This window comes from Dermacentor silvarum, chromosome 3, assembly GCF_013339745.2.
Source record: "Dermacentor silvarum isolate Dsil-2018 chromosome 3, BIME_Dsil_1.4, whole genome shotgun sequence".
NCBI lineage: Eukaryota > Metazoa > Arthropoda > Arachnida > Ixodida > Ixodidae > Dermacentor > Dermacentor silvarum.
This window is the reverse complement of record NC_051156.1, coordinates 204,467,853-204,493,512: the sequence shown is the minus strand read 5'-3', so window position 1 is coordinate 204,493,512 and position 25,660 is coordinate 204,467,853. Positions and strand designations below refer to the sequence as shown.

The 25,660-nt window shown below is 47.7% G+C and overlaps 1 protein-coding gene across 1 annotated transcript in view; it reads right to left on the bottom strand.

The window, feature by feature from the left end:
- Positions 1 to 25,660, bottom strand: part of LOC119446523 (dorsal-ventral patterning protein Sog-like) — a 319,224-nt gene that overhangs the window by 106,519 nt on the left and 187,045 nt on the right. The window contains 1 exon segment of the mRNA XM_037710970.2: positions 3,727 to 3,853. Within this exon segment, the coding sequence (XP_037566898.1) occupies positions 3,727 to 3,853 (127 nt within the window).

The window sequence follows — 25,660 nt, the reverse complement described above, 5'->3', positions numbered from 1 at the left end:
TGGGACCCTGATCATGAGAAAGAAATTCACAGAAGAATAAAATTGGGTTGGAGTGCATACGGCAGGCATTGCCAAATCCTGCCTGGAAGCTTACCACTGCCGTTGAAAAAAAAAGTGCATAATCATTGCATTCTACCGCTGCTAACACATGGGGCAGTAACTTGGAGGGTAACAAAGAAGCTCGAGAACAAGTGAAGCACTGCACAAAAAGCGATGGAACACAAAATGTTAGGCCTAACGTTAAGCGACAGGAAGAGAGCGCTGCGGATCAGAGAGCAAGCGGGGTTAGCCGATATTCCAATTAACATTAAGAGAAAAAATGAAGCTGGGTAGGCCATGTAATGCGTAGGATGGATAACCGGTGGACCATTAGAGTTACAGAACGGATACCAAGAGAAGGGAAGCACAGTCGAGGACGGCAGAAAACTAGGCGGGGTGATGAAGTTACGAAATTTGCAGGCGCAAGTTGGAATCAGCTAGCGCAAGACAGGGGTAATTGGAGGTCTCAGGGAGAGCCCTTCCTCCTGCAGTGGACATAAATGTAGGCTGATGATGACGATGATGATGCTAAGCCAAGCGATAGTCAGATCTAGGATGCGCTCATCCATGAGCGAAATTATAGGCTTTTGATCTAAATCTGCCTCGGCTTCGACCCAATCTCGAACGAGTTCACCTATATTCAAAGCATCTGCTATTATTCCTTCAGTATACAGACAAGAGGAGGAAAAAAAACGGAAAGAAAAAATGTCTCAACATGCCTGTGCTTACTCTTTCCATCTATCTTAAGTAAATCTAAACGGCATTTCTTCCACGAGAGAGGGCCTGCGTTTTCTCACTGAATGACACAGATTAAACCAACGGAATCTAAATCAACAAAACCACCGACACCATTCCCCGAAGTTACCAAGACGAAGTCTGAAACGAGGGCACGAACAACGTGAATGTAAACAAGTCAGGCACCCAGATTAATGTACGCTCCAAAACACCGCTTTTAACGCCATTTCGAGCGTTGATTGCTACATTGTTCCGCAACTCGGGCGGCACGTATACGGGGCAGCCATTCGCGAGGGAGGGGAGACACAAAGCACCCGACAGCTATACCGTCGTTCCATCAGAGTAAGCGCGAGTGCCCGCTTATGGTCGTTTTAACGCGAAAGCGTTAAGGGCCCCGTGTCGCAGACAATCCGGCGTCGGCGTGGATGTCGGCGTCCGTGGCGGAAAAAAATCATCCGCAACAACCCCGACTACGCAGGCCCTCTGGGTGGCGCAGGGTGTTAATGCAGGAGAAACTCATTCCGAACCACCCCGGGGTGACCGCGCAGACCCTTCGTCATGGTGAAGGTGTTAGTGAACAAAAATTTAATTTCTCACAGTGAAAGCCGTCAGAAAAATAGTAAAGTACAAGTTAAGCACAACCTACAGGTATGGTGGCGTCGTACTGTTATTTTGAATGTACGAGAAAACATAATCCTCTTAGAAAGCTTAAACACATACCTCTTTTGCCAGCATTTTTACCTTAACACCGGCTCACTCGGGTAGCCTACTTCCGAACATCTTATTCAGATGGCGCTGGCATCCTCGGCAGGTTAGGGAGTCTACATGCAAACGGCGTTGCATGTAGGCTCCCTACGGCAGGTCAAATTGGGACCTTACCTGGCAAATCCGTTTAGGACACGCGCGCGCGTCGGGGCAATAGCAAACAGTTAATAAAATAACAATAACAGTTCCTAGGGCCTTCACATTTTAATATAAGACGACTTATATTTTTCCTAGAAAAACATCTTCCCAGCAATAGATTTCTGTTTAAAAGTGAAGCCGACTTTAAGGGGATCGGGTTAAGCTTGCTCTTTGTAAGCTGGCTTTCCCACGCTCTGTGTTGCAGTGAATAAAGCCTACTTGCCGGATGCGAACAGGTTGCGATAACGCTATCGCTTTCTACTCTTAAAGGCGAAGCTTAAGCGTCCTCCAATTTTTCGTGGTATTCTTTCCCATCACAGCAGCAGCCAATGGCCGATTTATTGTTTAGAAGCTGAAGCCAACCCCCGAAGCACTTAACGTTCTCTTTATGACCACTCGGTTGTTTCCGCTGTGGGTGCCCCCGCGGCTTTCTGGGAGTAAACTGGCACTTTAATTTGTTTCCGGGCCCCTCTCTCGTAGCCTCTCTCGCTCTCTCCTTCACCCTTATTTATTTATCTCTCTTTCTAATGCGAATCAAGTTTCACTTATGCCCCCTAGTATTACAAGTTGTGGAGCGCATGCTCTCAGAACGCCCAGCCGTCACAGCCGTCACAGCTTCGCCGGAGGAAAACTAAAACATTGGCTGTTTGTGGTCTCGTTGTCTTTCCTGGAGGCCACGGCAGAGTCCGAGAACCCACGTTCCCACATTCGGTACCGAATGTGGGGCCCCGGCCATGCTCCGTGAGAGACATGGACGTGCACGGAGGTCACGGCCCCCTGGGGCCCAGCTCACGCCAAACGTGCGTCCGCAAGCAGGAATACTCGGTGCCACTTAAAGCACCTCCATCCACCCGTCACCGCCGTTATTGCTAAGTGACACACAATTTTGATGTGCACGGCCGTTCCTTGATTCGTCGCTCACAACAGCTCCGCTTCCACTATTTTCCGCTTCCGGAGTTTACGTTTCCGGTAGTACCACTTCCGGGATTTCCGGTTCCTGAATTTTCTCTTTTTGCGCGCTCGCACTAGGGTGACTAGCCACCCTACTCGAACCTCTACGCAGCAGTAACAGACAGCAGTGACGGCGCTTCACCTTATAACGAGAAATGAGACTACCTAAGTTCCCCTTGACGCCGGAAGGTGAGAGTCAGCCAGGGAGGAGCACTGAGGGGGAGGTTAGGTTGGCGGTACTTAACCTGGCCGGCGGAAACGTGTATGGAGGGACTTTAGCTTCACCGAGCCATGCGAGTGACTGTGACGAGGCGTAGTCCCTGCCCGCAGGTCCCTGCTTGGCCAGAGTTATCTCCGCCCTCAACTGTTGCTGCGAGGTCACTGGTGCTATCCTCTCGTACGGCTCCTGGCACTGATCTCCAACAAAGTTACCCTAGCTCCGCGGCTCTCCTATTCCTTCTCTTCGTTTTTTTCTTTCTGGCTTTACAGGAGTAGTTTCCTTTTTCCTTCTCACTCACATTCTTTTAGCGAAGCTTTCGCAACGTTGAGCATCCGAAAACGAACAGAGAGCACGCTGACGGCGCAGGTTAGAACGGAAGGAAAACTGTCAAGGGATGAGAAGAGCAACGGTGAAGGTACTGTGCTGCTGCCGCGGTTGCGCACAGATATCGCTTCTTGGGCAGAATTTTTTTTTAGAAAGCTTTTTGTCTCTAAGAGCTATGTGCGACTGGCTGGCGCTCTTTGCTAAATAATATGCCCGACGTCAGGATCATCTGGTATATCGTCTTACGACCAGTTGAAGCGTGAAGACTGTCTTTTTATTGTGTGTGAATACGGAATTTCGTTTCGTCCCGTAGTATATAACATTACAATCTAGCCCAGCAATCACTCCACCTGTGCGTCTCTTAACAGCGCCACAAAAGTCTGCACCAGACATCCAATTACGACTGGCGATGGTTCTCAGCGTAAATCGTTCAAAATCGGTCATCGGTGAAAGTGGCGTCTACAACGTTGCCAACGTCTCGGTAATTGGACGAGCTAATGGGTAACCTGGAACGTGAGCCGAGACGCTCATGAATGACGCTAAGGGCAACTGACCTTCTCCCGGACAGGTCTTGCAGCAGCGCTCGGGCAGAAGCACGGGGTCATCGCAGGTCGGCTTGGGGCAGTCGTTCTTGATGTTCTCGCACCGGACTCGAGCCACAACCCTCTTCTTCCGGTGAACCTGTGAAAATACAAGCGCGGAGATAAGAGTTGTAGCATGGCACCGTCCTAAGAACTGTGCAATACGGTCAAAGTAAAGGCCCGGGCTTGTGTTCACAATATAGTTATTACGCTATACCACCGCTCGTAAGAGCAGGTGCCAGCCGGTACTGATGCTGGACATATTAGCCAAGGCGGCCTACCAATGGCAAACTGCTCTTGCGAACTAAAGGTTTGGATAATTTGATGCGGGCCTCGAGACATAAAGCACGAGTCTTATGCACCACGGAAGTCCACGGAATGATTTCAAAAGCACATGGTAGTTTTATGTGGTGGCGCGCATAGTCACACCGTCCTAACGCAGCGGTCTCAGATAGACATAATGTCCAGTCTAACTCTAATTAGGGTCTCAATTGCGATCACCAACAAAATTTCTCGTGTTGCGAAAGGGTTGATTGATTGATTGACTGATTGATTGATTGATTGATTGATAAGTTCCAATACCTAAAGGAACACCGAGGTTATGAGAGATGCGATAGTAGGTGCTCCGGTTTAATTTTGGCTCTCTGGTGTCCTCCTACGTGCAGTGAAATATAAATACACGATAGTTCTTGCACTCTGGCCGTATCAGAATGCGGCCGCCGCAACAAGTAATCGTACCCTCGACTTCACGTTCAGAAGACAAATGCAAAAGCCCCTAAGCCACCGTACCGTGGTGGGCCTTCAATAGGATCGATGAATCGTCAAGTTTAGTTGCTAGCACTGTTAAATTGCTCGAACAAGTCGTAACTCCTCTTGTGAGTTCTGTTTGCTCCACTAAACAAGAGTTTTCAAATTTCCCAAGTTTCTTCACAACGGCGGTGATATTGGCGGTAACGTGATGGTCCAGGCGGGGTTAAGCTGGCAAGGTATATAGGCGAGTAATTTCTCCGCCCGAGCGTCTCTTTCAGAGTAATAAATATCTGCCATCATGAGCCGATCAGTTTAGTCTCTCGCGCAAAAATGCCAGTGAAATGCTCCACACTTCCTTGCGCACTAAACGCGGTCCTTCCCGGAAAAATAACTGTGTCGCATGTTCATGTGGAATCTCTCTTCTCATGCTGTCCAGAACCATCTTCCTTTCGGAACAGAAGCGCTTGCAGGACGACCTTGATTGCAAATGCGTTGCGCATGGACCCGCATCTTCGCACGAAATTATGTGGGAAATGTTTTTGACCATTCCCAAGCATCCTGCAAAGACGCGCGGGGCCGACAATCTATACGCTGCAGTAATGGGCTATATATATATATATGTAGTAACTGGATTTTTCAATGGGCCAAGCGTATTTAGGAAAATCAGAAGCACAACTTCGCGGTTATCTTAGGTTTATTATTTTCCCAACAGTTTCGGTCGGTGGACCGACCTTGAAAAAGGTCGGTCCACCGACCGAAACTGTTGGGAAAATAATAAACCTAAGATAACCGCGAAGTTGTGCTTCTGATTTTCCTATATATATATATATATATATATATACATATATATATATATATATATATATATATATATATATATATATATACATATATATTGTTTCTTTTTTTAATGTACCAGGACAAGACAAATTCTCACTAGTGATAGTTGGCGCGTTTGCTTTGAGCCAAGTAGTAGTGAGAGGTTAGTATGACTAATCGCTGGCGACGTCGACATCTATGTCCCGAATCGCCGATTCGATGCTTTGTATTCAGCGGCACTGGATAGCGAAAACAGCCTGAGCAAGGACAGCGAACAAGTACCACAGAAGGATGACCGTTACAAATCCATTACTGCACCGCTGTCACTGTTACTTTCCGTTGCACGGCAATGTTCATTTGAAGTCGGCAGCGAGCCCTTAACCGACGAACGCCACAGAGGAAGGCGCTAGCGTGTGGACGCGTTTATTATATGGTACGCTACCACCGTCCGAGGCAAAACGAACGGTGGAACTTGGGTGTGATGGATGGCGTCGGCGCGCTCACACAGACCAAGCCGCACCAGTGCATATGCGAAGTCATATGAATGGATGTGTGCATGCGTATGTGCCTGAGCAAACGGCGAGTCCGGGGTGCTATGTGCTGCCCTCTGGGGGTCCAAGGGGGTACTTAATCAGCCCAGACGACACGCCCTCTGGTTCGTCTGAGAAAGAGAGACACGTCTCCATTAATAATAACCCAACGAGCGAGGGACCGTGCGCGCGAATCTTTGTGGCAACTGAACCTGCGCTGCTCACGCTTTGTCGTCGCAATTTTCGCGGCGCTCTCGAGACGTCTTGCGAGACCTCACCATTCGTCTTGCTCAGTGACGCTATTAAGCATAGAGTCACAATAGCCCGGCGGGAAAACTGGTAAACTTTATTTCTCACTTTTTATTGTCCTACAGTGATCCAGTTATTTTGCGAAATGAACAAATTTGAGCAATTCTCTAGGCAAAAAAAAAAAAAAACAAAAAAAAAACTTCTCTTGGCGACTCAACTTCCGTACAAAGGTTACACTTAAAAGCTCCGCAGCCACCGAAAGCTTTTCTTTCCCCGGAAGCGGTGACCATGTGGTGCAACAAACAATGATTCAACGATTCAGTTAACGACGCTGCCCTGCAGAAAGACTCGCATATTCAACGTGACGTCACTAATTAGTGATGCTAAGTGCACAGATAAACATCCTCCTGGCGCTCAACCAATCAATGATGGCAATATGTGCTGGAGGTAAACACCGTATTATGCATCTTTTTGGATGCAAAATGGCAGCGTGGCGTTCCCAACATAGAGAAGGAGTTGCTTTGTGTTGCTGAAACTCGTCTTTTTGACAAGATTAGATAGATAGATAGATAGATAGATAGATAGATAGATAGATAGATAGATAGATAGATAGATAGATAGATAGATAGATAGATAGATAGATAGATAGATAGATAGATAGATAGATAGATAGATAGATAGATAGATAGATAGATAGATAGATAGATAGATAGATAGATAGATAGATAGATAGATAGATAGATAGATAGATTCTAACGTCCCAAATGAACACGAGCCATAAGAGACAGTAGAAAGGCCTCCCGAATGTTACCAACATGTATTAACGCGACAGAAAATCCGGTGTCGGCGTCGGTTTCATTGTCCGTGAGCGAAAAGTGCCGTATATATTTAGGTGTATGTATATGCCACGCCTTGCTATATGACATGCGGTATATGCGGGTTATATTGCCACACCATTGTACCATTAAAGTTGCTCATACCTCGTCTTACATTCTTGACAAAGTTATTCCACGGAATTTCGAGAATGACAGCCCAGAAATAAATTTCACGACACAAAACACCAACAGCGCATGAATTTTTTTGTTAAATCTTCTCAGTCTGAAATATTAAAAGTACGAAGCAATTAACAGAAACCTGAAAACGATGTAAAGTTGGCGCGGCTGTGCGCTACCTCCGGCATCAGCCCACGCAAGAGGCCGCATTTCTACCAGAAAGCTCTCCTTCGTGCATAGCGTGCGCCGCCAGAGTTTCCCTGAAAGCATTACGGTTACATGAGCTGCAACTGCCTGGAAACGTGAGAAGCAGTCAGGGATCTTTGAATACTCTCGCACTTCACTCTTAAAGGCGGAGCTCAAGCGTCCGCCAATTTTTTTCATTAACTCGCGCTAAAACCAATGTCCACGGCAGTTTCCTGCATTGTGCCTCAATATGCCGCAGCCACGGGACGCAACCGAACCCGAGACCTGAAGTAATGTTTCTTATCAGAGTCGATGAAAAAATGCTCCTTTTGTATGAACCATGGACATGCCTTTTTTTTTTTTTCAACTACCGCGACATCCTTTCTATCAAATACTAGCACTGCAGCTTAATCGAAAATGAGCGTTTCTTTATCATTTTACTTGCTTTTTCATTTTGTCTTCATTTAAAAAATATTATGTTATTCTACACGCCCCATAAACACAGCTCAGCCGTTCGCGAATGAAGTGCTCCAGAGCAATGATGGCCCACATAAACAGGCTTCGCAACGTCACGCTTCATATTAGAGAACGGCTGCTATTTAACCCATGCCATTCCTCGGAAAGAAGAAAAAAACCGCCTCGGCAGCGGCGCCGGCGCTTTGAGGGGGCAACTGGATTGGATGGCGCGCTAGGAATCTCGATGCCCGCCTCGAGTGCATCGCGACGAGGGATGATGGCATGGACCCGGCATGCGAGGGAGTCTCTTCGCGACGCCGGCGACCGCAGGAACGCTCGGTGCCGGCCTTGACATTCTGACTCCCGTACCACTCGCCTGCGTAGTCCCTCGCACACATGGCCCGGCGTCCGGGAAGGGGCGCGCCCCGTTTCGTCCCGTACTCATACGCGCGCCATTGCGGTGCTCCCTGCTGAATGCGCGCCCATATCTCGCTAATGCACACACACACCCTCTATTAAGAGGCAGGGCGATCCGCGGCCGACGCAAGGTCGAACTGCCGCTCATAACAGGCGAAGGCTCAACTCGAAGGTGCGCTTGCAGACGATTGACGTCGACTCTCGGTATAGGTACACTTGCATTGAGATGAGGGCTCCGGTGTCTTCTGGCAGCCGCCAAAGGTGGCATGCACTCTTGCAACCCAGAGAGTGCTAAAAAACTTTGTTTTTGGGGAGTAACTGCGTGTCTCACGTTGAACAACATTTACAAGAATTCGCTCATGCGAAAGAAAAATAATACAGAAGAAGAAGACTAACGTAGTCAATCCGGAAACATTACATATGTTGAAAATTTAGACAAATATACAGTACGAAGTTACTTCTGTACAGAGGAGACACCAGTGCTGTATAATTTAAAGAGGTTATTCCACACATCAACAACAATAAAGATTTGTTGTTGCCGCAAAACATGTTACTACTAGTAACATGTTTCCGGACCAGTACTCCTGGGACTCAGCGCTCAGAAGCACAGAGCTCATCGCTCAGCTCAAGGCTGTCCAGAGGGCCCGGGCCGTCGCCGAAGGACTCTGTCTACCGGCCCCGAACTGGGTGGAGCCGCCGGAATGATTGGCGGGGCCTCCGGCCCCGCTTTACTTCTTTGTCCTCAGGACCTAAATAAAGTTTTTCCATAGCAGTGAACACCGCCCCATTCTCCAAGCAGCTCACCTCAAAAAGAAATTACAAGAGCATAAGAAGTCCAGTGGCTTCGTCTACCAGAACATTGAAAAGTGTCGATAGAAATTAACACCGCCCGCCGCTTTCCCCCGAAACATTGAGCGAGAATAAAGACCTGCCTTAGCGTCCGGCCGCACACCTGCCGAAGTCCACGTACCGTTCATTTCTTGCTTTCCGCTCCAAACGCGTAGAAAACGACCCGAACAGTACAAGTCAAAATAAATAACAATAGTGTAAAATACCTCGGTGTAATTTTCGCGCTCCAAAGACTCCGGCCCAGTAAGGCGCCGTTCCTGTGAAGTGCCAAAACAAAATCAGGCCTTTCTTTCTTTAGTTCCACCACCCTTCGCCTTTTCGTCAAAGCGCGCGGCATAGTGAACAAAAAAAAAAAACCTTCATTCTCCAAAAATCATTCGAGGTGCGATCCGTGCCCCTGCTACCACACCATTTCTTTCTTTCTTTCTTTCTTTCTTTCTTTCTTTCTTTCTAAGGACCCCCAGATTCCCCGACAGTATCCGCCATTTCATTCGCTCTACTTCCGTTGTACGCTCGCTTCTTCCTCTTGCTCGTCTCTGTCGCCTTATCCACTTATTTCATGAGCCCACACTACCTCACCGGTGTCCTCTCGTCTTTGCGCCGCCTAGACGTCATGCCTTGTCCCATTTTTTTCTGCTTTTGTTCGCTTTTTTACGCGGCAAACTCGGTCTCATGTTCAATAAGCGCTTCTCGCTGCGCGCCTTGCCGTAGCGACATACCTTCCCGTGTATCGCATCTTCTCTCGCCTTCTCGTTAACCTTCCTCCAACACTCTTGCCCACTTCTTGCACCTCCATCTCTAGACTGTTTCCCAGTCTCCCAATCTGCCTCCCTACCACGCCGCAGTCTGGCTTCCTCTCTCGTTCAATCAGCGTCGCAGTTGACCGAACACGCAACGACGAGGGACTATAACGCCCCAGCGGAGGCGCGGTGTACACGCATCGATGAGTGAAAATAAATAAATAAATAAATAAATAAATAAATAAATAAATAAATAAATAAATAAATAAATAAATAAATAAATAAATAAATAAACGAACGAACGAACGAACGAACGACGCGGAGCCATCAGAGGGAAATGCGAAGAAAAACTCAGAGCGAGCCCCATCGGCTGGAATATCCTCTTTCCTGGCAACGAGAAGGAAGAAAACAGAAAACGGAGGCATTAATCGGCTGGCACCGAAATGCCCGGAATAAGTGCAGAGCTGGCGGAATGAAAAATAATGATAATAAAGAAAACGAAGAAAGAAACTAAGTAAGCAAAGAATGAAGAAACGAAGGACTGGAAAGCATCGAGATGAAGTATTATTCGAATGACGTGAAAAACACCGTCGCTCACCCAACGCGGCGACACCTGCGAAGAAAGACTAGCGAACGCCATGAGAGCGGGGCTCAAAGGTGAGCGAACCCCGTATGATGTGACGACGCATAAAGCCAACATGCTGGTGCCCTTTCACTGTTACCGGTAGCAGTGGAACTTGGGCAAGTTGGCGTACGTTCATACATGACAGATACAGCGCTAGCAAAGACGAGGAGGAAGAAACTGAGGTACATAATTTCATGCAGGAGCCCTTGTTTATTGCTCCACATCCCTAAGATCGTGAAAGGAAGGTACGCTCCCTAAACTTTCTTCTATAGATACGCGTCAACAAAAGTGGCATATAACGAGAAAGAGAAAGTAGAAAAAAAGATACCTTGAATTCAGTGCACCGCCCGATCACGGCCAATCCCCCAGAGGAGGTTCCGCGAAGTCAGCGCGTAAAAACAACAACAAATGAGACGCGAGACCAGCACAATTAAGTGCGATCCGATCGCGCCGTCAGAGGCATCGTCGTTTGCTGTTCACGTCTATGCAAGTCTAGTTCTTCTTACGAGCGCTATTACAACCCATGGGTTCGTATTAATACTCGCTGCCGGGCTGAGGGAGTACGAAAGTTATATCCAGAATAAGACAGCTGCCCATTTCCATACGCACTATTTCGATCACTGGTTCCGGTTTCGATCCAGGACCAGGATGAATTTATCCTCAACTAGCAAGCTTTCTGCGAAACCTGTAGGGGTCTCCTCCGTAGCTTTGTGCCACAGTCGGACGGATGACAATTTTTCCTTTCACGATACTTTCTCCACCTTGCGGGCTTCCACCGAACTGATTTGCGAGTTTCAAGAATACATCCATCAATTAGCAAACGCGATCCAGCCTTACTATCATTACAAATAATATTCGGGAGATCTGCCCGGTTTGGCATACGTTCTCTTGTGAAGGAACAGCGCAGTGAAAACAAATCACACTCCAATCTGTACTTCGTTGCGTGGCTCGACATCGCGATGTTCGGTTCAAGACAACCACAAGAAAGCTAGGTAATTGTAGAATAGCGAGTGCAATGTGCAATAAAAGCGCTGCGTGCAAGTTGCGGTCTAAGAAAGCATTTGTGTCTGTTTTATTTAGTGTCATTTTAACCAATGAATACAAGTGCAGAATACATATTAGACGTTCGTATTGAGCGCGTGTTGCAGTTAGAATCTAATACTACACATACAAATTGTTATCATTATTATTTTTTTGCCTGCATTTTTCTTCTTGGACGATACATCGCGTTCAATAATGTTTTGTCGTTTGGCGATATATCTTCTTCTCCTGTTGTTTTTATTAGATACAGGCAAAAAAAAAGAGAGAGAAAAAAAAGAAAGGAAAACAAGCGGAGCCTCTATTTCCACAATATATAGAGCGCAATAACACACCATACTCCAGTAAAACCGTTTTCATCTCCTGCTAAACCTCTTTTTAACGCTTCCTTTTGAAAACCACCCAATTCTTGGACGATCCTGCGTGGTTGGTATGCGCCACTTTTTCAGAGGAAAAAAACAACAGCCTGGTGCATCTTACGAATAATTATTATGAGCGCTTACTCGATCGGCTGGCATGAATTCGTGAAATTAAACAGTTCGCACTGAACAGAAATGATGGCATGCATCCCCCTGGATTACATTCAATCGCACATCCCCCTTAGTAGTCTGCAATAGTAGGCGAGCCAACATGGGTACTAAACACGCTATATATGGTGCTGTCCTCCATTCCCGAAACCAGTAATGATCTAGAACAAAAACTTCAGGGGCACTGTCTAAACGGACCCATGTGTACATACTCCTAAATAGTGGAGACCAACACGCGATAGGAATCAGTATTTATGACGTATACAAAGCGAATAGGAGACACATAAAAAGGCCACTTTAGTATTAGGTCTACTCCCTCTCGCTCCATTACATTTCGAGGAGCGCAATATATTTCTTCCTTTCATCGCTTCCGGCAATATGCTGTACAAACAGAGCCCAGCACATCGCGTAAATAAACTACACGATGACAAAAACCATAAGAATAAGTATACAAAGCAAGAACCGAAGGCTGCTTCCTCTTTTCAGCCTACTTTACGCCCGAGAACCTCCTTATTGCAGCGTGGCACAGGTTTGTATGGAGCGTTCTCCTACAGGCACTAAGTGTTTGGCGCAGTATGCGGACGGCCTCTCCAATCCCTACCTTCCCACCCACCTTTTCAGTCTCTTATTTCATTTTTTTTTCTTTGTCTTTTCTTACACCTTTAGCTTGTGTCCCCGACTTAACTCCGGTTCGAACAAGCCCTGAGGCCACAACAGCAGCGTGCCTTCACGCGTGTTCCGAGCTAAGGAGAGGCAAGAGGCGGAAAACAAGAAGGGCCTTGCTGGAACAAGACCCGTCGAAACAAGCAAAAAAAAAAAAAAAAAAAAAAAAAAAAACGGGACACATCTTCACGCCTTAACGGTCGCGTGACGTGCAGTGAAACGAAGGTGGAGAAAGAGGCAGTGAAACGAAGGTGGAGAAAGAGGAACAACGAAGCACTAAGAAAGAGCCAAGAAGAGCTGAGAAATCCCGTGTGTCTGCACAAACATACGTGATGGTCCCTATGGGCCTGCTGAGTTTATAGCCTCCCTTTTACCCCTTTTATATACGGCCTGCCTGCAGTGTACAGAGGACCGCACTTATACTGCATAGCGAACGCCGCTGAGAAGATGCTGCAGCGCGCACACTAACACAGGCTCCGACGGAGTTCCGCGTTGGCCGTGGTGTGCTCATCGTGCTGTGCAGCGTGTCGTACGGCTGCTGCTACTTAGCAGCGTTAGCATCAGGTTACGCAAAAAAAAAAAAAGCGATTGCTGACTTTAACAATCATCTTCCGTAGTTCCTGTCGCTCTGTTGTTCTCTGTTTTAGTTTACTAATTCCTGCGATCTTTTCTCGTCCTCTCACACCTAGGCACTGATTGATCGGCAGTGCACCGTGCTGCGTGAAATAAGCTGTCATTTTTCGATCACCGATAGTGACATGGCGACAAACTAGCGCATAAATTTCAAGTTGCAATACTGCCATGGTGTTATTTTTATTTCTGCGAGTTTTTCGATTTTCGCGTACTTTTCTCCACGTATAGCATCTCTTTACTGACTGACCGGCAGTATACCCTTTGTTGTGTGCAGTTACACGGCTGATTCTTAAAGCGACGCTTTTTTTTTTTTTTTTTTCCCTCTTCTCGCGGATTTTGTGAGGCTGCTGCGGTCTGTAGGGTCGGTAAGTATCTCGGCAAATATATTTATGGATGCATATCCGAGGCTTATATGCGTGCCGAAAGCTAGTCACGTATGCTGACCGGATAAAAAGTGCGAATACGCACATTAAATTCACATGTAAAACTTCAAGAGACAGTGTAAGCTCCTGTGTATTGCTTAACTGCGTTTACCTGGTAATGAAATTGCGTATTATATTCAACGGGTTCTTCGACTACCTTGATAACTTATGACTTAAGCATTCAGAATGTGCCCTGGATGTTCGCCTGTTCTTGACCAGTCCTACGGAATGGTCATGTTCCACTATGGCAGATGCCTTAACTGTGTTCACATGTACGTGGCAATGAGACAGCCAAAGAAAGTCATTATAATCAACAGCTTCTTTCGTACGTCCTCTTTGATTTTGATAAACGTCCTCTTTGATAAACTTCTTCGCACTGTTCTTTTCCCCTTTCCCTTACGCCCAGTGCAGGATAGAAACCGGACGCTCGTCTGGTTTGTCGCTGCATCTGGCGCCGCGTGTAATAGAAAGGTTTGATGCAAACAACTATTTTATGTATCTTTATTTGTTTGCCTGGTGTTGTAGCCCAAATCTCGGATGCACTTGAGGACGCACACGTTATAAAAAAAGCTTCTAGTAACCAACAAACATCTGTGCTGGCGCTGGAGAGTATGAATTCATCATAGTCATGTTCCATTTCCTCGATGAAAATATCTTGCTTACCCACAAGCGATTACTGCGCCGAAGCCAAAAACATCTACTGCGACAAATAAAGCACGCCATGATGAAAGCTGCAAAAGTGCGAACCCAAAATCCTTTTCTCTTTTTTCCTGTCTTTTTTTTTCCTATTCGTAGAACCATTTTTCGAGTCTCTTTCCGTCGCTGAGCCAACAGGCGATCCCCACGACATAGCTTGCAGTACGTTCGCCATGTTTTTTTGAAGCTCGCTATGAAACAGAACGAAAGCAAAAATGTGTCCGCAGCACCCCTGCATATGTGCGCTTCTGTTTCATGCGAAACAAGTGCAGCCAAGCAGAAGATTGTGTCCACGAATGCATGAATATTACACTGACCGAACGCCGCTTCTGGAAGTAGCAAAGTTCTTCAGCGAACACGCTCTCTCGTGGCTCTATATACGCGCTAACTCCCCGACTACAGCTATTCTTATCCCGTCCTAACAGGAAAGCACTGTTGGCTGCGGCGACGGCGTATATAGTACATATCCAGCCCACTTGATAACAACACCCGGAAACGGCTGTCGTATGCTCGCAGAAGAACAGGGAAAAGCTTCTGGGAGCGTATATAGGCCTTTCGCAAGTCACGGCGACTCCACAAACACGACTGGCACACAAGAATAAAGCTTTATACGTTTCTTTTCTTTTTGTTTTTCGTCTGGAAAAACTTCCTCTAATGGTGCGAGAGCGTAAGACATGCAGCGTAGACGACTGTCGTCTGCGCTGGAAAACCCAAGCAGAAGTGCAGATTGGAGAAGAGCCTACGGCGACAGCAGCTAAGCCTACCCCGGGGAGGACCGGCGCAGAATCCCACGAGCCTCGTTTTCCGTAACGACATTTTGAAGTGCGTCTTGTGCGATAACGACAAACGCGGGAAAGCCACGAATCGGAGCACGGGAGCGCCACCGAGAGATAAGAATCCAGTGAACACAAAGGGCGCGCTGCGTTGGGGCCAGAGGTCGGTGCCACGAGGAGATTGCCTATCATCATCATTACCGCGTCTGCTGCCGTAGCGGCGAACAGTTAGGCCTAGCGCGAGCGCTTATAGTTCGCGCAGTTTTCTGCATGGGCAACGCTGCATCGCGCTCTGTCACTGTATACGCGCACTCGCTCTATATATCTCTTTTATCTTTCGCAACTCTCGGCGCCGACTTTGCTTGTTTGTAGTTAGACCTCTTGTAACCTTTGGGCAAGAGCACTCGCTACGAGGCACTTTGTTGCCTGCGGTGGTAACGTTATACATATATGTGTATCGTTGCTGAGGGAGCTCCGTATTCGCTCCATATAGCGAACAATTAATGGCGTCATCGTCTCTCGTGGTTGGCTTACTGAATAGCCTCTACATTACCCTCACTCACGTTATGCATGTATGCTCAGCCGTATAGTTCAAAACAGCTTAAGAGCAGCTGATATACATATCTTAGAAGAAACTGAAAACTGAAAAAAATGTGGTTGATCCCTCTTATATAGGAATCGGTATAGAACACGAAAGTGAAACGTGTCTTCACAGAAGTAGTGTAATGTTTATTGCACATTGATATATAATGTCTATTGGTGTTTTGTGGCTAAAGCGCCCTTAGGCGTTGATGCACCCACGCTGACGCCTGGTGGCACGTCTCCTCCATCACGACTACCAACGTCGATGACCATGAGCAACCGTCGTGCATATGGAAGCTGCACTACGCTGCACACGCTAGCACAACGCGAAAGACGAAGCACGTAACTGACACACTAATACAACGCGCAAGACAAAGCACGTAACTGAATCGTCACCGAGTCAAATCAGCGCGTACAGCGCGTCGTAATTGCAGCCTCCGCGATCAACTTCAGAAACATTTTCAGAGCTAATTGCGGAGGCCACGCTCCGCTGTGCTGAGTACGGTGAACGCCACCTAGGTGGCGTTGGTAGTGCTTCTTGATGCCAGCGTCCCTTCGAATGCTGGCATCGAGGCGTCGTAGTGCTGAGACCACCGAAGCGTTCACTGTCGGTGCGCGTTAGTGTCATAATGCAGTACTTCTCTTTTCTGCTCGTAGGCGGCGGCACCGCCCCGAGCAAGAGCGCGGGTACACGGAGGAGTGTTAGATATATAAGGCGCGTCTGTGTAGCTCTCTGCAAATGCGTTTGTGGCGCAATGGGTTAAACGCTCGGCGATCTATCGTCGCGGACCGAGAGGTCGTGGACCGAGAGGTCGTGGGTTCGATTTCCAAATTTTGCATGTTTGTGGAACTTTTTCTTCTGGTTTCTTTCTTTGTATTATGTTCGTGTACATTGTAAGCTGACGTATTTCCGTGACGGAAATACGTCAGTGAAGTCTTGGTGGACCCCGGCATAAAACACTTTCGTGTTAAAAAAAAGTGATAAAAAACGCAGTTTTGGTGCGAGACGCCGGATTTTTCCTTTCATAAAAAACTCATATGCTACCATAAACTTCATATTCGTGCAGTAATCTCATGTGGTAGCACACAAACATGCTGGTATTTATACGGGATTACGCGCTCGACTAGTGCTGCATATTGACCTTAGTGTGTATACGGACAATAAAGCATGACTTCATTAAGCATGACAAGCACGTGCGTTAAATGAAGCCGTCAGAAGACTTGGCGCCCTTCGAAAAAAGTAACAAAGAAATATCGCGCCCGACGCTGTCGCTGGCACGAGAAACGTTGCTTGGTCGTTCCGTAGATGGTGCCAGAAATATGTCGCAACGTCCGAGTACATCATCAGGCGTTTATTTGCATGAACTAAATGACGCTATTACCGTGCCTCCACCAACGCCCCACTGCATAACACGTCAGCCGTGCGTTAAGCCCGCACGCGTCGCTATAATAGCTTCGTCTAGTGAGCGCGCGGATATTGAGTAATGCGGTCTATTCGTCTGCGTAGCGTGTTCTGTGGCGCTTAGTGGCAGTGTGGTAGTTAGTTAATTAAGCATACGGAATAACAAATGACTGGCGCGGATTGAATACAAATACGTATATGGCTGAATGTCTGCAACTCTTTTTAAACGGGCCCTGAAACACTTTACTAAGTAATCATAGAATGACATCACTATTACATTACGTTTGTCTGTCTGTCTGAAAAACTTTATTTAAAATAAAGTACACGGAAGAAAATTCAGGTTGCCCGGAGAGGGCCACCTCTCACACTCACTATATAGGTGGGCTCCTCATTACAGGAGCCCATTGGCGACCGCCGCGGCTCGTGCTCGGTCGACCAGGTCCTTTACGTCACCTCACAAATGTCCTGCCGCAAAAATGTTTCGAATCCTTCAAGCACAAGCGAAGTTAGGCGTATTTATCGGACCGATTGGCGGCTATCTCCCTCCTTTCATATCCTCTACATACAGTGCTCTGGGAGCTACATAGGGGGCGCGAAGGAGCAATACCCCGCTAGCCGCACTCTAAGGTTCAACGCGATCCGGCTCGTGGCGGCACCCCGTGGCGGCCGCGGTATCTACGCTACGCTTCTGATCTCTGAGGCTACGCACAGCATACGCAGCAACGCGAAACTGTCGTGTTTAGACCAGCAGTGCAAAGATATAATGGTTCTTACGTCATCCTGAGATCACGCAGATATATACTTTTCATTTATTTAACTCAAGTTGGCAATAATTGTATTACTGAGAATATTCTCGCGATCACGAAATCAGCCAATAGTTGCTGTGGGTCCAGCTGTTTTCGATGACGCTGCATGACGACACTGCGGAAGCAAGGGCAAGCGAATTTTCACTCTTTTTGACACGAGACTAAGTTCCCTGCTGCATACAGTGAAATACTATTTGCCTAGCATGTTCACAGGAGCCCCGTTAACAGATTGGCAATGTTTTATGACTTTGAAATGTATTTCAGGGCCCCTTTATGAGCTATACTATTGACGTCACGCAGCCATTTGGCTTCGTACATCCAGGAAATGTGTCCTTGCTGACCGCCATGAATTCTTGATTAGACACCGCAGTCTCGGTTATGTTAATGTTGGGTAAAAAGTACAGCTTTATTGCTTGACCGGTTACGCGGAGAGCACGGTTAGCAAGTCACCGTGGTAGCTGTGGTTTTCGACTCTCTCTCCCTTTGATGTGCAAGATTTAATTAACCTTTGAGTTGCGACACTTTCTTGTGCTGTCGTCTTTAAGGTGTTAATCGCTTGCAGTGAAACAAAAATAATTTTCTGTTTGACGTTCTTCCTTGTGAAAGTTCAGAAATAGGCATTCGGTAACTATAGGAAGAGCTCGAAGATTTCTGCATACTTTTACGCTGTATTTTCAGTGTTGCTTTCAATGTCAGCTCCGTATAAATTTTAACACGACAACTACGATAGAGATAAAAAAAACTATATATGCAAGTCATTGAAGGCTGGCTAGAGCCATTCGGAAGAATGTTATTAGTAATAAAACGGAACGAGAATCGCGCAGATCTAACACGCGACTTTCACAAATTGATACCTCTCTCCTTTAAAAGTACAAATACTGTCTCACATGCGCTGAAAAAAAATCGTCGGCCCTTCCGTGGAGATGGTTAACTAGCAAAACTGAAACTTGTGGCCCCGGTGTTCATCACTAGGTTAATCCCGAGGGTTCATTAAAGTATTTCTCAATTATGAGGTTACATACACGTTCGGCTGCGACAGAGACAACATCGCCACTGACGGTATGTCCGCTGTCCGCCATTTTCGCTTGCGTTCGATGTCTCGAGTTTGCTCGACGGCGTGGTTAGCAGCATTCGCCCGCCATTGCCGCTTGCGATTTTTCGAAATTAAATTGCTTCAAAATAAAATCTGCCCATTACGTAAGACAATGAATGGCTCATTTCCCCTTAAGGAACGGCTCATATATATACCCACGTAAACGCGACCTCCCGATTACGACGACAGAAGTGAAATTCTGCACTGGCATGATGAGCGGCAACGCAGCCAGCTCTGGAAGAAGACGACGACGACGAACGCGGGAGCAGTGGCACGAGCGCGTGCTGAGCACGAGCACGAGCGCAACACGAGGGGCGCCAACGAGCCAGCTGCGGAAGAAGACGACGACGCTCGAGCCAATGCTGATGATGAAAGTTTTCTTTACACCAGCGATTTCGCCTAGCCACATACGATTTCGTCTAGACATATAAAGCTTCGCTTTAAAAATCGTCTCCTTACCTAATAAATGAAGGACAAATAATTAAAACGAGCACGTCCCTTTGTTTTCTTCGCGATTAGGACATGGGGGAGTTTAGATAGAGTTAATTTGTTTTTCCTTATACCCTGTATACATATCAATAAAAAAAAGACTTTGGTATGAAAATGGCTGGCGCTTAGCCGACAGCAAACGACATTGGAATATTGGACAGCAGCGCAACAATCAAATCAAAGAAAGAAAGAAAGAAATAAAAAAAATAAATGCAGAAGAAAGAAAGAAAGAAAGAAAGAAAGAAAGAAAGAAAGAAAGAAAGAAAGAAAGAAAGAAAGAAAGAAACTACAGGCTTGGAGAAAGGAGGAAAATTAACCGGGCAGGAAAATGGCGGGAAATAGATTGAAGCGAAACTGCACTCGACCTGTCGAGACACGCGAGGACACAGACCAGTTAAGCCAATCGCGCCCGCCAGACGGCGCGACAGACGGCGTTATTCCACAGTTGGCGACGCTGTCAACTTCAGGAGCGTTCAGGCAGCCCTCGCGGGACGGCTAAAAAGCCCAGCGCTCTCTCGCCATCGTCTTTACCTTATGCAGAGGGAAAAACAGCTCTCCGAGTGTCTCGGAGGCGAAGTCGGGATTAATTCTTAATCCTCCCTTGTGTATTTCTCGGCAGAGCTAGGTGCTTTTAGAAGTTGTGCGCTTTCTGCTCGACCAGCAAGCAACTTGAGGTTCGTTTAATTGAGAGCTTGGCAGACGAGACATTAGCTTCTATCGTCGGGATATAATGCGGTGCGGTCTCTGGCAACACGCGTTTAGCTCGTGTTCTTAGTAGTCTGCGTATGAGATAAGAGGTTAGCGTTGACTAAATGGAATGCGAAGGACGGCGAGAAAAGGCGGAAATCGCTGTGCGTGTCTGGGCTCGTTCGTGGCGTGTTCTCCACGTCTAGTCGTCGTCGAGTCTTGTTCCGTCGGCAAAAGTGGTCTTCGTTTCTACCTCGTCCCGCGATCGAGATTCTAGGCCCTTGTCTTCGTATCGCCCAGACACGTGGACTATGCATGACTCTTTCATTCTACATAGGTTAGTTCCCAATAAGAATGCGGATAATGAAAGTAACGGAAGGCTGATGTTTCATTTATTTATTATACTGTCCCAAAAGAGCACCTAGTCAAGGATACCGTAATTGGCGAGCGTCGGACTACTATTGAGCACCTGAGCCTCTTTGAACACATGTAAATCTATACACGATTTATCTCTCGCCGCGTGGCTCTTACATTCGTTTGAAGATTTATTTATTTATTTATTTATTTATTTATTTATTTATTTATTTATTTATTTATTTATTTATTTATTTATTTATTTATTTATTTATTTATTTATTTTATGCTATGTTTTCGTTCTATCGAGCGGTATTAGTGACAGACTGGTCAAGCGGCAAAGAGGCCTACACTCTTAGGCAAACCGCACTGATCACCGGATGTAAGCTCGAATTTGCGCGCCTCAATTCGTCGAAATGCCCTCCTGCAGGCTGTTGGTCAAGAGAAACCCATGACGCACCTAAACCAAAAGTGTAACGCTTCTTACTATGCAATTGCTGTGCGCGCTGTGTTTACGTTTGAGTGAGTTACAAGCCAACGCTTTAAGACGTGTGTTGAACTTTCTCAAAATGCCTCATGACGAAAACACTTGCCAACGCGCAGTTACGCCAGTCACTTGTCAGATGGAAGCAGAGATATCCATGCCTCATCCAAGTTCGACACAACTGGTCCGTCTGTCCGTGGTTTTCCTTGGCACACCCTATAAGCACTCGGCACTCCTTGATTGACAGGAGGAGTCCGTCTTGTGACTCACGAATGACGCGCCAGTAAGGGCGTCCCTTCGAAGCCCTCGATGGCAGAGCTGTTCAAACAAGCCACGACGCGGACGCACGTCGGATGTTGATTTTGCCGAAGATGGCCCGGCTACCGCAACCTCCTGAGAAAACTGTTAGCAAGTGGAACGAACACGTCATGCCAAACACTACATCAAATTAGCGGGACGAACTGAGCGGCGAGCGAATGTTGATCTTTGACCACGCAGACATTTCTCAATTTCCCGAGAATTTCGCACATCGTTTCAACTGCGTAGTCAACATCATCTAGATAAACTTACTTAAGACACTCGGTGATTAGGAAGTCCTCTCTGCTTCTCACTGATGGCACTATAGCTGTATAATGCAGGCGGCTGATAATGCGTCGTTATGAAATACCGCGCAATCGGATGCATGTCACCACCGAAGTGCTCGAATTTCACGGTCGGTAAGGCCGGTCGCGCGTCAACGTGATCTTCACTTCGAGTTTCTCTTCGCTAAGGCGAGTATGAGGTGCCATCATAAAAATTCTTTCTCTTTGCCAAACAACGACGTACGTTTCCTTCCGTGTTGCAATCGTTGAGCGTTCCGTTTCAATCCGCAATGAACCATATCGTTTATATACAGAATGTGCGCAGGCAAGTGGTCGAGAAAAAAAAAAAGGGGGGGGGGGGTAAATTTGCCGCTGCAGGAGGAATCCCACGCTGGTATGCGCGTGCGCAGTCGCCTCTTCCGAGAGAATCTGGGTCGGCAGGAAAGCGATGAGCACGTTCAGCTATGCGGCCTCGTCCTGCAGTGTCCGAGCGGGGGCGCACTTACGTGCGTGCATTTTCTGCGAAGTCGCCAGATTTTTAGCAGCCGCAGCCCACCCGTCCCTACACACAAAGGCAAACGTGCGCGAGAGACGCGAATAGCAGCTCGTTTCCAAAGGACGCGATAGAAAGAGGGTGAACGAAAAAAGAGACAGCCTTCTTCTTTTAGAGCTTTATCACCTTCATATATTTGCCTCCCAGTGGTTTGACTGCATCATAAATGAGTAAGCGCCCTTACATGCTTGCGTCGTTCGAAATTCCTTCCGAGAAATAGCGGCGACGATCCTGTGCAGTGATATCAGTTAAGGGAATGCAGGCTGGCTTTCCTCACGTCTAACGTGCCATCATCATGTCGAGAAGAATTGGAGAAACCGAGGGGAGAATGTTTCCACAGCGAAGCTGTCTATTGCTAGGATCCGGGATTTTATGGCGTCCGCGCGGAAAAACTCTCCCCTAAAGCTCTCCCCTAAAAAGTGAGAGTGAGTAGAGCCAACAACAAAAGCAAACGCATATCGCCGCTCACGTCGGAGCGCGGTTTAACGGCCACCTTGCGCGTGGTGCGGGCTGTGCGGCCACGGTCCCTTAAAATGGGTATCACAAGTATAAAGCGAATCAGACACACTTGATACCTAATCAACATGTCGAGCAGCGCAGACAACGGGCACGACTACAGGAACGAAGCGAGACAGTTTGCACTGACTACGAACTAGACTTTACCCGAAGAAATGCAGTACTTATGTAAGGCAGATGACGCGTCATGTCCATCGTAAACCAACTATCCCAGCTTGGAACACACGGACACCTCATCGGTTCTTCTTTTACGTACCTAGGTTGATCCGGATGGGGTCAAGGAGTAAAGAGTAGCGAATGCGCAAGGAAACTCGTAAACACCGGATACACATAAGGCACGAAGTATGCGGCGTAGTTAAAGGAGAAACGAACACGCCGACAATTAGCACGACAGAAAAAAAAAAAAAAGATGACGCGCGAATTCTCGAAGAACCGAGGTTCTCTACCTCTCTAAGAACACACGCGTTTCACCGAATGCCAGCACCGTGTACTAACCTTCATTTTAGTTCATTATCTCTCCAGCGGTTGGCCATGATGCCACTGCCAGCTATCGAAACCGGTGAATGTTGTTACGCTGTTTAGAGCGGCTGCTCGTGTTCGTACGAAGAATACATCCGATCTACAGTCACCGCATCGCTAACGGTGCAACTGATACAAGACAACACCCCTCCCCCCCCCCCCTCCCCAATCCCAAGTCGGAAAGTCACTTTTGACCACTTGGTCACTTTTCCGCAAAACGATAGTTGCGGAAGTTGCGAAAGTGGCGAAAGTGGCGTAGCGAGGGGGGGGGGGGGGGGGGGGGGCGAAGGCGGCATACCGGGCTACCGGGAACGTACCCCCCCCCCCCCCCCCCAGCCCCCGAGAAATGTATCTAGCTACGGAACTGGAAAGGGTCGCGGTGTGATCACTTGAGGCGGGACAGTACACGTAAGAGGAACACCAGCCTCGTAAGGCACACGCGGCTGTTGGCTGCAACACCTTTTCTCCAGGTTCCGCCACTAAGTTCCGTAAAGCTTGTTCTATGGCAACGTGCAAATTGGGGACAGTCGGTTTCACATCTTTGGAAAAAAAAATGACAGCGTGAATACGAAGCGAACCCTAAGCTATATATGCACAGTTTCACGTAACAGTATCTTCTTTCATTCTTCCGTTTTAATGTGTTCCGTTTGTATTTATCGCCGCGGCGCTACATAAAACACATTAAATTGTGAGTCAGCGTCTTTTCTTCGTCATTTTTCTTCCCCCTTTTATCAGGCTCTGCTGTTTACTTTCAGGAATCTTTGACCACGCGCGGTACTACGCCTACGCAAGCGATAAAATATTAACAGAGCGGGCCGTTGAAAGACAAGCGTATCCGATTACCAATGTGCGAATAAACAACAGCGCTGTTCTTTCAAGAGTGGAGTCCTACTTCTTAGTTGTAAAACTACGGAAGGGGCGGCACTTTAGAGAGGTGAGTTCCACGACACCTTCTATGTACAAGCAAGCTCGCGCGAAGCTGGGGCCAGATTCACAAAGCTTTTCTTTCGTAAGTTCGCTTTCCCATTGGGTGACCCCCTTCGCTAATGATATGTCTGGCATCCGGATTGGCTAAAATTATTTCTTATCAAAAATTCTAGCGTAAGAAGTCTTTGTGAATTCGGGCCCTGATTTCTTTCCTTGACCTCCATTCGAAAGCTAATCAGAAGCGCTGAAAGTACCACCCCTATAACAGAATAACGCCGATGAAGAGCATTTTACCGGCAACCGTGGCCTGCGCATAGTCACCACATCCTGGAAACGCCTTTAGCACAGCCGACCGAATATGAAGCTAACGTGAGGAACGGAATGCACCTCGTACAAGCGGTCCCGGCCGAAGGCCGCGGGCGACCGATCAGAGGAAAATGGAAGAGCAAAGCCCACCGACGACAAAAGAATGCAGCTGACGTCGCGTCGGCCTCGGAAAGAAGAAGCAAAGAGACGTAGGAGGGAATGCAGCAAGGCGTGAAAGGCCAGCCGTATAGGAAAAGAGATAGGGAAAAAAAGAATAAGCAATGTGTAAAGCTGGCGGTAAAAGCGGGCTATTAATAACGGGTCGTACCACCGCGCTGTCCTCCACCTACTCTTTCCCGTACTCACGTTCTCGCTAGACCATGTCCCAGTCGGCCCTCTGACTCAGCGTCGTTATACCGACAAGGGAGACAGTGAACTAGGAGGTGCCATGGGGGGTGGTGGACGAACCAAGAAGCCGCCGCTGTGTCTGCCGCCACCCAGCGCGTGAGAAATTCGTCGGTGACGTGCCAACCGCATCGCTAGCAGCGCAGACAACGCCACCATAGTGTACACGCACGCACACACAGAAGCGCGCGCGTACTGTACACGCAGGCATACGCGCCTGCCCCTGTGGCTTGCTGTCCTGTTTCCATTACGGTTTCGTCTTTTTGATTTTTTTTCCCCGCATAGATACTCAGCGGCGGCACTGACTTTGCCAAGCCGGGCGGACAGAAAGAGCAAAGCAGCCCTCCCCGAGAGGGCAGCACTATATAACGTTGGTCTCGCAGTCTCTCCTGCCTTGCTTGTTTACGCACCCCGTACTCCAACCTCCTCCCGTCTTCAGCTCACTTTCGAGCATCTCTCCCCCACACTCACTGGTGGGCCACAGGCCTCCACGATGATAAAGTTTTGCGCCTGAGGCTGCTGGCGCTGGCTGCTAGACGGCTTACGTGCTATACGGAGATTGCTTGGCAGGTCGTCGTCGGTTATTCGCTTGCGCGGTGTGAAGCCGCAGCGGGAAGGCAGCACCTTGCATGTAGTACTCCGAGAGACGAGAGAGCCCCTCCCCCTTCCACCTCGCACTTTGCGCCACTTCGTCCGGTTATTCATCTCCTTCTTCACTGCTGCCTGCGGTGTCCTCTAGGTCGGCGTGACGCCACTGAGGAATGCGCCGAGACAAAGAACATCGAGAGCTTATAGTTGGAACTTTTGGTGCCTTTCGTGGAAGTGCAGGTCTCTTTAT